Here is a 15,377-nt window from a genome sequence, read left to right as displayed (position 1 = left end):
AGAAAAGCTTTTTTTACATAGACATAACCATAGTTTTTCTATTTTCTAGTTATATTTTTCATACACTCAACAAAAACAGAACACAACACTTTTATTTTATTTGTTTGTTGCTTCCCCTGACATTTAAACGAAGCCATGAGTATGACAGGTCTTGACTATCCATATCTTTACTATCCATAGCCTGATGTGAAATAGCCATAGTCCCTGATAAATGTTTTTTTTTCAAGGTAAAGCTACAGCAGCCTTTTTTTGTCACCAATCCAAGGCACATATGTCATAGTCATGCTGTTTTTTTGGCATCCTGATATGTCACAGGTGAATGGTTTGCTCACTAACATGTAACAAACTCATCAACAGAATTTGAGAGAAATAAACATTTAATGTGCATGTAGCGTTTATATTTTTGTTGAGGGTGTAATTACTCTCTAAACTCAAAGTTCTAAAAGTTCCTTCAGTGCAATTTATTGAACTGAGCAGATTATTGTTGTCTGAAAGAGAAATTAAAAACAGATTGCAGCTTGCTAAAAACTAGTTGAAATTGAATTTCTTCAAAATAATAGTTTGACGTTTGGGGAAATAAGCTGATTGTTTTTCTGAGTTAGATGAAAAGATTGATACCACTCATATTTGTATAGTGAATGTGAAGATACAGTCAGCATCTGGTTTAGCTTACACAAAGACTGGAGATAAGAAAACCGTATCAGTTTTATGTGGTTAATGTGCCAGACTTCTTCTTGCAGAGCACACTTCACACTCACAGCAATCACGAGACAGAACTCACTGTGGCCAACCAAGGAATAGTCTGGCACATAACCCCTCAAAACTGTAATGTGTGGTTTTACACTAAAGCCTTTGCACATATTAAACAAGATTTGACATGTTAGTTGGTGAGCTTCACAGGTGCTGGTAGGCTGATTTTGCTACCTTTGATTGGAGCCAGAATTCATGTTTCCCCGTTTCCAGATTTTAAGCTCAGCTAAGCGAACTAGATGCTGGCTGCAGCTACATATTTACTGTACAGACCTGACAGTGGTATCAATCTTCTCATCAAAGTCTCAGCAAGAAAGTCAATATGTGTACTTCCCCCCCCAAACACCAAACTATTCTTAAGTACCAATTATTTTAAGGGTTGTGTATACAAAAATCCCTTCGACTAATTTTTTGCCTACTGCGTTTCCAGGTAGCTTCACGAGAGTGGTTTCTTTGAAATTCACACTCTTTGAAGTGTAAAGGAAATGTCCATTTACTATAATGGTCTTTCCCTTAGAGGCAGTGTCAAAAACCATCCCTTAGTGAGCCAACCCCTGAAATAATTAAGACCAGTAGGCCGAGGGGACACCATTCAGTTCATTAATTTCATGTTTTAGAAATGGTAATTAGTTGGCTTTTTATGTCTGAAGTCCTTCTTTTTTCCTTTTCCCTCGCCTGCCATCTCCTTTTTTCTCACTTTTACGTCCTCTGCTGCTGTCTTTATCCCTAACTCTTCCTTTGTCATCTCTCCATCCCTCCAGTGGTTTGCTTTGATGCCAAGATCAACTTTGACGACAATGCTGAGTTCCGCCAGAAAGCCGTGTTTGCCATGGACGACATGACTGAGAGCGACCCCACAGAGATGGAAGCAGCCAAGTGGGACCTCAAATATATCGGACTAGATGGAAACATTGCCTGCTTTGGTATGGAGAGAAGACCCTGTAACAGAACTCATTCCTTCACACACAGCAACCATCAAATGAGTTCTCACATAAGCGACCTCCTCCTGGCATAAGGCTTTAACGCGTCTCTCAAGTCACATAAGCAAAAAGCTCGGACACAGTTAAAACTTAGTCAAAGTAAAGGCAGCCTGGGCTCTCCTCCAGTCCACATTACAAGCAGCTTTCTGAGGACTCCAGAAGGAATGCTGCCGTAACCAATGCGTTCTAATTAGCTATAATCCGCCCAGAAAGTCTCCAGTGAGCCAGATTGTTAGCATTCTCATTAAAGGCCCCCTCTCTTGTCATAAATCAAAGCTTTTACAGTGTACAGCAGCACTAACAGGTGCTCGCGCGTCTTACCCCGTAGCCTCATAAACACATTAGATGTCTGTTAGCACCACCACCCCACCCCCTCCCACACGTATATACACACACACACACACACACATTCTGCATCCCCAGCTCCCAGCCTCTCTTAAAGTAACAACAGCTTTTAAGGCCCTGCAGCTTCTTTGAGAGCTCTGTAAGCTACCAAAGTGACAGCTGTTAAAGCGAATTTCCCTTTTTATTGAGACCTCGGTCAGGGAGCTTGCCAGGACACAAGTTCAGCTTGGCTAAATCAAATGAGGTAAGACATTTTTTGTGCACTTGGCTCCCGCACATCTCGGCAGGGTTGCCACACTTGACAGTTGGCTAAACGATGACAAAGGTCGCCAAAAAAAAAAAAAAAAAAAAAAGCGTAGCAGAACCTCCTTTTAATCAACGCTCTTTTCTCTGAAGTCGAGAGTTGAGTCATAATCAAATTTTCTCTGTGTTTCTCGACTTGAAGCTTTGAATGTTCTTGATTAGAAGATTTCCAAGTGAAGTGTTACTATTTTCTTTTAGTTATTTGCTCATCTTTGGTTGATAATTCACTGCTGGATTCCTTTGTGTGTGTTCTTACAGTAAATCGCATCTTTCTTTCATGGGACTAAATGTTTTTTTTTTTATTAACTCTGTGCTGCTGGTGTCACACTGTTCACAGGGACTTTTGTTTAAATTTCTGTTTTTTAGCCTAGACTTGCTGGTCAGATTATACCTTCATTATACCCAATGAATACATTTAACATTGTACATTAGGTCACAAGCTACAGTACCATTAACACTCACTTGACTCTGTCTTAAGGCACATTTCTTGCTGCTAAATATGTGTCTGATTTTTAGTTATCCTCTTTGTGTTTCGGTAAACATCTTTGCATAGTAACTAAACTGAGTCCATGTTTACAGTGAATGGAGCTGGTTTGGCCATGGCTACATGTGACATCATTGACCTGCACGGAGGAAAGCCAGCCAACTTCCTGGACCTGGGGGGAGGTGTCAAAGAGAGGCAGGTGTATGAGGCCTTTAAGCTGCTCACTGCTGACCCTAAGGTAGGAAGAAACTTTCAAAAAAAGCTTTTCTTGACATGCTTGATTGTAACCGTATAAGCCAAATTGGTTTTAAAGAAAAAGTCAGACAAAAAAAAAAAAAAGCAATTTTACCACCTGTTGAATTGTCTTTGATATTTCAGTCATGTATCTTGTCATAGCACATTCATAAAGCCCTGTCTATCTGGTTAATGCTTTGTCACTGAGACAACAGCTCTCATTAGGCTAGGGACCTTGGCATATGTCCATGTTTCACTGAGGGAAACAAAGTCTGGCAGGCTGTGTGATTTTATGCCATCATTTTCCGTTGTAGTGGCATGATAAATTGCTTCTCTGTACTCTACAATGAGACCCAGCTTTTAAAGACTCGTTATCACACATGCATCTACGCACACTCGTACATATCAGCAGCTCAGAATAAAAGCACACGTACATATTTAAATCAAAGCATTCCTCTGTTAAGTCTTGCAGCTCAGGATGAGTTAGAGCTCGGGGTGTTTTACAAGTGATCAGGCTCTATGTTCAGAAAGCCAATAACTCCAAACTAAACAACATGAGCCTTGTAACAATACCGCAGTGCTGAATATGTGTTGACAGTCATCACACTGCTAATTCCCCTGCTGCTGTCACTCCCACATTCCCGGACTGATCTCTGGTTGCTTCTGTGTTAGCGTCTCTGGCAAGGCTTGGTTGTATGGAATACAGAGTAGCATATCATACCAGTTCGCTCTTCTGTCCTCCATGCTCTATTTTTTTTTTTTAAATATCGATTTACACATTCTCATTCGACGCGGTAAAAAATGTAACATCAATCACGCTAATTCTACAACGCATCCGGGAGAATAGATCACAGCTTTCCAGTACAGGTAATTAATCTGCTCGAGAGTTGAAATCTCACACTTTGACTTGACACATCTGCTTTTCTAACCTTCCAAGAATAATGCTATCTTGCTTAATTCAAATGTGAAGAAACAATGGAGAGGCTGTGAATACAGATATGTCAACTGATTCGCAGTCTGCTTTTAAAATGGATATTCTTTCAATATTATACTTCTAGAAAACTCAATTTCATCCAAAGCTAATATTCAGTTCTAGGATTTTTCATATGACTCAGTGGTGATTGCCATTTCTAAAGAGTTCTGCCGAGCAGTGAACAGACCAGTGTTGCACCTCTTTATAGATGAATGTTAAAAACCTGCCAACCCTTACACCCCAGCAGGTGATGTATTGCCTCACTCAGATTTCCACTGTGTGTAGATTCTGTTTGGTCTCATGTGAATTCACCCAATGTTCGGCACGAAAATAAAAGTGAAAATGGTGGATAAAAAAGAAATGTGATCAATACAGAGGGGGGAAGGAAGAAAGAAAGAAAACTTGTCACTCTCTCCTGGTATGGGGCCATCATGTATTATTATCGAACCTTTTTAAAACGAGGTAGAAGTCTGCAGAGGCAGAATCAGGTTTTAAAATCTGCATGCATTGACACCCTCCACCAAAAAAAACTCCACAACTCCACATGGACTAGAGGATCCTCCTCCACCCTCCTCCAGTTCCTCCTACTCTTTCTGTCTTGGACTGATTCCCCAGATCCAGATGGGGGAGTAAGCTTGCTGTCTGTCCCTCCTGCTGCTGCGTATGGAAATAGAGACACTGAGCTCCTCCCTAACAGGGGGAAAAAAGTAGAATAGGATTGACATTAAACTGGGTTGGAAGTCCTATTAGCATTTCAACCAGGGGAGCTGAGAAACCTGCTCTGATCTGTGGAGGGAATGCTAATCATTTCACAATAAGAGCGAGAGAGACAGAACTGCTCATTTGCATGTAGTATTTTTTTTTCCTTTTCTCCACAAATTACAACTCCCAAACTCAAAAATATGAGCAGGGATTTAAATTGTAATCACTTCCTTGCTTAGGTAAATATGACAAAGGAAAATTATCGATTCCATGTGTGAATAAGTTATGGAGAGAGCTCTGTTCTGCTCATTTGCCCAAAATATCAAGGCCATCAGTGCTTATGGCCTCCAAATATGCAACCCCTCGTTGACTGTTCACCATTTAATGGAGGCCGACTGCTTTACTTGCATTTCACATCATTATTAAACGCCCTTTTTTAAAAACAACACTTCTTTTGATAGTATATGTTATAAGGATGTTTTTTTAACTGGTACAGCATGAAATTAGTTCAGCAGAGGCTTTAGGGCCAATAATGTCCTACTGCATACATGAATATGTGCTCTTTTACTATACCACTTGCGAATGGAAAGATCAGAATGGTTTATAAGCTGTGGAAAGAACTGCATTCAGCGGCAAAGCAGCCAGTATAGCAGGAAATATCCCGCTGTAATGACCTTACTTTTCCACAGAAACAGGTATTTTGGTATCTGTCTTTCTACTTCAGTCGCTTTTTACGCTTTTGTCTCCCTCCCTCCATCTTTCTTGCTCTCTTCCTCTCAGTCCTCTGCTTTGATGTCTCAGGCTCATTGTGCTGAGTGGAGTTGAAGTGATGTGAGTGTGCTATGGACGCTGTATAGCAGAGACTGAGTCTGAGATGACAAAGCCTCCTTTTTTCTTGTTTGCTCACGTCTCCAGTATCTGCCCTTACAGCATTCATTACCTTCAACATTATTATTCTCTGAAAAAAAATGTGGATAGTAAATGCAAAGTGGGAACAACATGGGAAAAAGAAGCCGAAATGATTTGGAGAAAATAAAAAAGAATCATGAAACGTAAAAAACTGTGTAACTGTGTATGTGATAAAAATATGTGTGATGTTATGTAGCTCAGCTGGGTGTACTAGACCATTCAGCTTTGTTTGAATTTCGGCCCCCGGCTTTTTAAGCGGGGACATATTTATTTTTCATGCTAAAATAAATAGCTCCACTTTCTTCATATCCAGGTATAGAACACTTTGTTGACAGAATGGGTGAATTTATTGAGGTTTCCCTCACATCACCTGTAGGCACGAAGCAGGAGCAGGCAGCAAATACCGACAGCCAAATAACCTCGTTATTGCCTTGTGCCTGTGCTGTAAAGAAAGTGGCAGATGGATGTTTTGTCCAACTCGACATCCATTTTGTTCTTGGAGCTTAAGGCAGTTTTCTGTAATTTTTATGGGCTAGAGTAAATTATTACATTTTTCTAAAACACACCCTTATTGTTGGTGCCTGTCCATATACAGTAAGGGCCACCATTGCATCACAACAGAATGATATAGAATAATATTAAAAATATTCTAAGGCTGTTTTTTCCCCCAAAACTTTTTTGTTTGTTTCCAAGGTTATCACTTTTTTTCGAAAGCATCATCACAGTCTCTCCAAACTTAACCTCTTTAAAATATGCACACAATTAATAAATCACGCATAACTGTTTGCTGGTAAATGTAGGACATCAACAATGTACTGTATGATTGACTGTGTGAACATCCATACTGGCTCGTGTGTGTGTGAGCAATGTTACAATAACTGTAACATTGATTTGCAAGCATATATTTTGATAGACTGAATGTAACACAAACTGAAGTAATAACACTACATGTTAATTGTGCCATGTTGCAGAGTAGTGGGGTGACCAAGGAGATCAATCGCAAGGTTAGCTGTGTCTGCTGCCCATCTGCTTTGTGTTTATATTCACAATCAAAAGAAATCTGTCCATTTTGCAGAATTCGAGTATGCCAGCTACACTATTTTTGAGGCTGGATAAAGTCTTGTTCTCTCAGAGTAATGTTTTATTCTTCTGACGGTGGCAGAGAGCCAGTCACATTTCCACTTTGAGTTGTGAATGTGCTGCTTCCCACTCGGTGCTTCTGTGTGTCTGTCGGTACAAAAAGTAAAATGAGATGGAGAAAGAACAAAAATATATTGTGAGAAAACATAAATAAATAAATAAATAAGGCAAGTTTTAAAAGGCGAGTGAAATTATTATAGTCAGATAATAATAAACTGGTATATAGTATAGTGTGTGCTTACATACAATACAGTATGTGATTCTGTGTAAAAGCTTACAATGTATATCTGTGTGTTTGCTCTCTCCTGCGTTACCTGTAAGCTTGTTTTATGCTGCTGTAGCTCGCCTCGCTGCTGCGTTGTTTAAGGCGATGCAGGCATGCAAAGTGAGGACGTTCTGCTCCGAGGTGAAAACAGGCACAGATTGGCACATTAGCATTAGTTCAGCTGGGTGACCCACCTCCTGGGCAAATATGGAGGTGTGTTCATATGCATGTTTTAATGTTGTTGCATAATCACGCTGTTGATCGTGAAACATCTTCTCCAGCTCCCACTGGCATGTGTGTGATCTCAATTTGGAATGCTGAGGCTCACCTGTGCGTGAGTGTGTATGTGTGTAATGTCTAGGGTTTCCTCTGCATTTTTGCCTCCTCCGGTTTGTGTGGGATTATTGTGCATGTCCCCTAGTGCTTCAGCCCCCATTGCCCTCAAGCGAAACTACATACTATTTTCCATCTTTCCAGCTCAGTAACTGTGTGTGCTTTTACTCACCTGTGGTCCCTCTTTAACCACTTTCCTCCTTGTTGTAGTGACACTCCTGCTGAGCCCGACCCTCTACTGGGGACACCCTACAACTACTTCCTTTCCAACACTGTCTTCTGTTTTCTGTGAAAGTGTCTGTATTGCTATCATTCAGTGCCACTTCCGTGGTGATACATACCTAGAGCTTTTATAGCGGTGCCCCATTGTGTTTTCCTGCCAGTCTCTTGTGGTTCCTCACTTTCCTTTCCATTTCTACATGCCCTTTCTCTCAGTCTCTCTGCTTCTTTATATCTATATTTTCTTCCCTGTAGCCTTTCATCTAGCTAAATCCTGTTAAAGTCAATGTGAGGAGCTCCCCCTTAGTTTCATGCCTGGTAGCTAAATCCTGGAGGATCCCGGGCACTGCCTTTGTCATCCCCATATGGAGATGTCTGAGGCCATGTCTAAAGTGCTTCAACGTGTATGGAGTCGCAGAGAGGTAGTGGCTTCGGTGAAAGCCAGGCTAGCTACAGAACTGTGTTATGAAAGGTGCACCATCCTGCCTCCTGGATTCACTGGAAAAAAGGAAAGAAGCCCTATTTTACAGGATTGTGTCCTTGGGGGGGGGTTTATAGCACATGGCTGTAATGCAAATCACACCAGCTCATTCAGTCATTGTGCAGAAATGCAAATAGGTGCAAATACATGCCTGTATTGTGGCACCCCACATCATACACGCATGTAGCCCCCTAGGGATCCCGACAACTTTTAATCACAAGAGTCACCTGTGATGTGAGAGCCCCATGATGTGTTATTTTAGAGGGAAAGAAATCACCTTTCCGCCTGAAGGCGAGGGCCTCTAGGGGCGTTGGCTGGTTCCCTGTGATATGAACACAAGCAATGCAAAGCCGTTAAGAAAAGCAGGAAGAGGGAAAAAAAAAACAAGCTACCACAGTAATGGAGTTCATTCCCGGAGCGCAGAATATTACACAAGTACTAAACAGGGGGCTAGCCAGTGAGGAATGAGTACTTAGTCCAGCCAACACACTGGGGCTACCATATTGAGGCCAGGCCACAGAAAGACTGAACATTGCCTGTAACAGGCAGACAGCGTGGGGGGTTGAGTGCTTTAAGGGAGAAGTGGCTTACCGTGTGATGTATGTCTTTTTTTTTTTTAACTATATACTGTGCAGGTCATTGTATTGGTTTGCCATTACAAGAGAAAGGCTCTACCTCTATATAATGGCTTTCCTGCATATTTGCTTACAGTGCATTAAAACCCTGCTCCAATGACAGATATAGGGTTGTTGTTGTTTTTTTTTATCCCTCGTGGGACTGTGTAAAACTTATGATATAGGCTACTCTCAGAGTGCACTGACCCCGTGCTAGTTCTTGAAATGTATTCACCATGAGCCGAATGTAATGTAATTGGTTTTCGTGCCACATACACATGGGCACGGTGTTCAGCTCCATGTGTTGAATTTCATAATGGTTTTGTGTGTGTGTGCGTATGTTATTATCCAAGATATGGGGCAACAGTTCAGTTATGCAGCCTTCGTGAATCATGCGCTTATTAACTGATGCAGAGTGGGTGAACTGCCTTGATGAGCCAAGCCCTTTGCTTCTTGGACTCAGAACCCCACGTATAAGGTGGACTGAAGGGGACTAAAAAGTGGCATGGTACAGCTTTGATAACTCTGAGCTTCACCAGCAGTTGTCCTGTATTTTTCAATATAATGTCAGTTGACATTAGCAACCGTGTTAGATTGAGATGTATCGTGGTTCTGTTTATAATATTTCTCCTTATTGTCCATATATCGTATGAATGCGTCTATAGGGACTGTGAGTCAGGCCTTTTATGCTGCTAGTTTACAGGCATACAAATAACCACAAACACGTTGGTGAAGAATGTGGCATATGTTACTTGCACTCGGCATGAAAAGGAAAAACATTTTTCACAAACGGGACAACAGATTCATATTATAGCAAGTGTTAGCATTGGTGCCTTCTAGATTTACACATATTAAATGTATCTATACTGTAATTCTGAGGTGCTGGAATCATAGATGCCATATGTGTTGTGTATAATATAAAGTACATTAACATGTTTCCTCACTGCTCTCTTTGATTTAACTTTGCAGACTTTGCTGTGCTCTTCAGTCTGTTTGCATTCCACATTATTAGTAGTCAGCTTCTTTCGGTATATTGATACAGCACCTCCTTAATTAAATTCTGACCTTCTCTATGTAATAACGCCATCCACTCTTTACTTGAGAACACACTTGCTGTCAGCTTGTCTTCCTCTTCCAGAGTGTTCCTTGGTGCCATATGTTACAATCCACATTCGCTAGTGATTTATGATCTTAACCAGGATCACATCTGTACCTATAATATGCATGCCATGCCATGCCACCAGGACTTTGACAAACTGAGCATTTTTCAGCTCTTCTGATGACAACCAGAGACATCAAAGCTCAGAGCTGTGAAAAGACTCGAGGCTCAAACTGACTTGACACGGACTGTTCAGTCTTCAGAACTCAACGTCGCAGAACTTGTGTTCAGCAAAAAGCGGTGAGAAGAGTTGAATCAAATCAACCGAGTGCACATATCTATGCAAATAGCTGCACGAGAGCTGGAAAGACATGCCAAGTGATTTCTTGCTAAAAACTGAATAACTTATCAGTCAGTTTTATTCTATTGTATTGTATTTTACTTGAAACAGGTGGTGGTTATGTTGTGCCATTTAGAGGATGTTGTTTTTTTAATTTGTTTATTGCATAATTTAGGATGGTGGTTGTTATTTTACAGATTACATATATAACATACCAGGGGCAGGTGATTTTCCTTTCATGGAATGGAAGTTGTTTCAGTTGGCTTGGTGTTTCTGATGGGGATTTGAATCCTATCTGATGATGTGATTTTTAAATTTACCTTTTGCAATAAACTGCCAAAAAAACACATGAATAGAGAAAGAGAAACATTCACAGCGCACAAGTGTGTGCTTTCTGCTGCAGTCTTGTGTGTAAAATGAATTGAGACACAGTTAGTGGTATGCATTTTAATCAGCTTATATTTTCAATTTCAAGGGCCCCCTCAGGCTTTGGCAAAGTAACAGACGCCTATCTTGAATATTTGTATATTGAAATTTAAGTGGCAACAACACAAATTTCACACGTACGCTGCCACTTTCTCCCACTGACATGTACACTCTAAACTCTTGAACCCAAACTTTGAATCATCTTAACATCCGTACACTGTCCTGGACCAAATGACAAATGTATGCACCTGTCATAAATTTTGGCAAAAATGTAGACTTTGCTGCCAAGTCAGAAGGTTCAGGACATACGGTAAGTGAAGGACAAATTAGGTTGTCCGACTCCATACATTTTCCCTCTCATTCCTCTTGTGAAGGTTAATTTGAAGTAAAGGAAATGCCCAGAGATGCACCCATGGAGCTGATGACTTGTCAGACTGATTTGCCCTTCAGGGATCTAATGCCTTGTCTCCGTCTTCATCTGATCTGGGTTAGGCCACCACAGCATGCTTTTAAAGACTCATGTCATTTTCCACTGCACCATCAGTAGACAACACTATTACTTAACCATCATGTATGCATAAAGACTATGGATTGCTAATGTATTCACCTTATCCCAGCACCTTGTCACGGCATCAATTCGTCCCCTGTTGATTCTCGTGCACGCTCTCATAGACACCTACACGCACAGAAAGAGAGACAGGTCCCATGGGTATGTCTGATTGAGCTTTCTCCTGTCTGCCATTCCTCATCCGTGGGAAATCAATAGAGGATCTGGGATTGGAGCTTGGGCTAATTGAGCTCTGCTCCCTCCGTTCTCTTATTGCTGCCAGGAGCGTTTTGTCATCACAGCACCTGGTTCACACCATGGGGCCAGGGGGAGTCAGCCAGCGATCAGATAGGGCCTATGGATGCCACAGGGAGGGGAGCTGCGTGTGATTGAGCGACCTTGTGAAGTCAAGCACTCAGAGGAAGGGCATAGCAAAGAAGGGCTTCATTTATTCTCATGTGCCTCTGCAGGAGCTCTTCACCTGATGATAGAGGAAATTGAAATGTATCGTCTGTTGCACAGTTTAGGAAGTCATAATCGTTACGGTAGCGATTATCACTCTGGGTTTTATGTAGCTCTACTCTCTTAACTTGCTGCAATGAGGCAGGTACTTTGTAGAGCACTGCACAATGGTCATTGCATCCATTTGCATGCATTTCACATCCCACCACTAACCAGGAGACGTCCTGGTAATAAATTAAAATTAACTTAAACTATTGTCATGGCAGTATCACTAACCCACAATTCACTCCAGCTATAAATATGTCATAGAGAGCGGCAGCTCTGCTGTGTTTACACTTCACACATGGTTTCAACATAGTCATGGATCAGTAACCCATAATAATCTCTCCTAATAAATATGGACATGCTGTTACTAGCCAGTGCTGTCCTTACAGACTGCTTTTCTCTGTATTATAAATGGAGTTTCCTTCCATCCAAAACCATCTGCTGTCATCTCTCCACCCTTTGCTACCAATCCAGTTCTCCATCTCTCCATCTGTCTATGTCCCGAGACTTGAGGGAGTATCACCATCACATGTCCAGTGCCGTGAGACATTACGGAAGAAGTGGGACTGTTAGACCTCCCTCATTTCATGGTCCCCTGGCTCTTATATGCGCACATGCTGGGGGATTATGGGAGGCCATTCAAACACCCAGTTGATGAGATCATTCAGGCTCTCTGAGGCATGTACTGACACCACAAACACTGTGCCCTTTCCTGTCCTCTAGGACTGATAATGCGGGCGATATTTTTGAAATTGCTTGTCAGGGTTAAGCCTGTATCATTGAAACACAGGCTAATTGGAATGATAGCTGTTAAAAGTTGCTGTAAATAAATCGGGTGACTAAAAAATGATAGCCAACAATCTTAACAACATGCCAAAGCCTTGAAAAGATGTTGTTTTTTTTATGTTTGACTGGAGGTGGTCAAAGTGCACCTCACATCATTAACTGCAGCATGAGTCACTGAAAGACGCACGATTAAAAGAAGGTGCACACAGAAGTGCAGGAGGTTCTTGCTTGACTCACATGTTGTAAGATTCTTTTCTTCGTTAAGACTGGGAATTGGGAATTCTATGTAAAAAAAAAAAAAAAAAAAAAAATACACTTGTACCAACAATTCTAGTAATGCAGCTCACTAGCGTCTTTCATTCAACAAGGTTATTTTTCCTCATGTTGGAAAGTTCCTTTATAGCCACAGAAGACATCCTACAACTGTTTTCTCAGGCTGAATAAACTGAACCTGTATGTGTCAAAATCATTGGAGTACCACTTTTATTATTTTATTGAACAGTCTCAAAATGGTAGACAATTGGCCAGTTTTATTGGCAACAAATAACACTCACAAAAGTGAGAAAGAAGACTGCAACTAAATGCTGTTATCCCAATATTGGCAGAGCCCAGATAAACCTGCACTACTTCCTTTTGACTGTGGAAACATCGTACTCCTTACAGCGGAGACATAACGTATACATTTTTAAAATTCATTTGCACTATGGACAGATTAAGATAAAACAGCTCATAGTCCTAATTTTTTTTACAGGACTGCAGAATTGTTTCTTATTATACTATAACTTGGAAACTGGTCTAAAACTTTGACATTGATATGAATATTGCATATCACAGGGCCAGTAATAGAGGACATTACTAGAATATTAAGATTAAAGTGAGCATTGATGCTATTTTCAAAACAGTGCTGAGGATAGATGGGTCCTAAAATAAGGATCGATCATTTTGTGTTGTGTGTGTTCATCTGTAGAGAGAGAATGTTTAATCTGTACCATTCAATATCTGTGTATGCATCCAGTTATCTGTAGATTATATGCTTTTGCCCAGGCTCCTGAAACTTGTACGTGTTCCAACATGGCCCCAGGCTCCTAACAGCTCGCATTAACCTTATGATTTTAGTCAGACCCAGCTCTCAAATCCAAAAGCCCTTCCGCCCTCTGTCTTGTTACAGCCCCCTGGGTTTTGGGCAGGGTCATGGGTTGAGACACCAGCTTCTCTTTGCTATCCGCCTCCAGAACACCCTCACACCATTTGAGGGCAGAGCAGTGTTTTGCTTCATCCAGTGTTTTAACATCTTTGTTAAAATAAAATAAGCAGAATCTTCCATAATATTCTAGAAAAAAATCAAAATTCTCATATCCCAAAAATACTTTTTCTGCCAGCTGTGTAGTCTAAAGATCAAGGCTTCATAAATATAGTTTGTCTGTTTAAGTGTCCTGTCTCTCCTCAGCCCTCGCCCTCCCCCCTTATGTTTCAGGTATTTGTTTCTTCGTATGGCGAGACATGCCGGCAGCAGTACAGCGAGAGATTATTGTCGGTGTAATTGGCTTTTCCCAGCCTGATTTGATACGAGCTTTTTGTCTGATTCACACACTTCTTTATTATCGAGCGTAATGGAAAGACGTTGAGACTCACATGAAACGTTCTCCTCATCGCATCTCCAGAGAAATTGCCGCTTCCATTTTGTTTCTATGCTCAGGGTCAGGAAAAGAAAGCAGTGTATCTGTGTTAAGACGAGGCTCTCACACCATCACCACGTGCACAGAAACAGAAACTAGCATTACACATACACTGCAGGCAAAAAAAAGGAAAATTGTCTTGAATTATCAGAACAAATATCATATTTGCATTAAAAACATTCATAAATATGCAAAGATTTTGGAAGTATTCAAGCATTATCTGTGCTCAACTATTATGTACCATCTATCATATCCCTTATCCAGATCTTATTGTCCCTGCTTTCGTGACAATTGACAGCCGGTGGGAAGAATTTGGTATCAGATTGTATGATCCAGTTCATTCCCTAGTACGCTGTCCAAGCTGACATGACTGTCTGCTGCTGCAGCAGCCTGCCTTGTTCACCAAGCAGCAGAAGCAATGTAGAACACGGCTCTCCTGCACAATTATCTCAGTCAATATCTGCTACTGCCAGCGGAGGACCCAGATGGACAAGAGATTTGCAATGTGAAAACTGAATATTACTGTGAAGGAAGGGAGAATATTTTTATGCAGTGGAAGTAGTTTGTATGATGATCAGCCAGATATTTTACATATGTACAAAATCTCAATGTGTCACCACAATAAAAGCGTACAGGTTACATTTAATACTGGTAGACATTGTAGATACAAAATAATGCAAAGCTAAACAAACAAAAATGATGCAGTTCTTTCTTTTGATGTATTGGCCTAAGTTAAGATAACATTCATACCCTGTCCTCTGATTCATAGCCATTCTATGTGGTTATGGTTGATACGATATTTGCTTTGTAGAGGTTTGGTTGCCAAGATAACAGCCTCTGAGACCTTATACTCTGAGATTTATGTAATCATTGCACATCATAAAGGTAAATTTGATTTTGATCAAAGTGTGTATTATAAAATGTTCTTTCACCTGGTAGAGTCAATGGATCCTGATGCTTGGTGCCTCATGTTTTTTTAAAGAGGTTCAAGTTTCCATTGTGATACCTACTTCTGTCTTATTTTGTACTACTCACTATCCTTTTTATGAAGCCTAATTTAATCAAGATGGAAGAAGTTTTCAGCTGAAGCCACAGTAGCTTAAGTATGAAAACATGTAGTTATATAGTAACCTTGGTTGTTAGTGTTTGAAAGAAGTATCCACGTAGCTGACCCATGGGAGGACCATTCCCTGTACATATAGGCGGAGAACAGTAGTAGAACAAGTAACAAGTAAGCGGTAAATGGCACCAGGATGACACGTTA

At 40.8% G+C, this 15,377-nt stretch overlaps 1 protein-coding gene across 1 annotated transcript in view; it reads left to right on the top strand.

The window, feature by feature from the left end:
• Positions 1-15,377, top strand: part of suclg2 (succinate-CoA ligase GDP-forming subunit beta) — an 84,903-nt gene that overhangs the window by 43,420 nt on the left and 26,106 nt on the right. The window contains exons 8-9 of the mRNA XM_010737238.3: positions 1,512-1,673; positions 2,958-3,100. Of these exons, the coding sequence (XP_010735540.3) occupies positions 1,512-1,673; positions 2,958-3,100 (305 nt within the window). The remainder of the gene's footprint in view (positions 1-1,511; positions 1,674-2,957; positions 3,101-15,377) is intronic.

This window comes from Larimichthys crocea, chromosome VI (genome assembly GCF_000972845.2).
Source record: "Larimichthys crocea isolate SSNF chromosome VI, L_crocea_2.0, whole genome shotgun sequence".
NCBI classification, from domain to species: domain Eukaryota; kingdom Metazoa; phylum Chordata; class Actinopteri; family Sciaenidae; genus Larimichthys; species Larimichthys crocea.
Note: the sequence above shows the minus strand (reverse complement) of the source record. Positions and strands in the feature narration are given on the sequence as shown.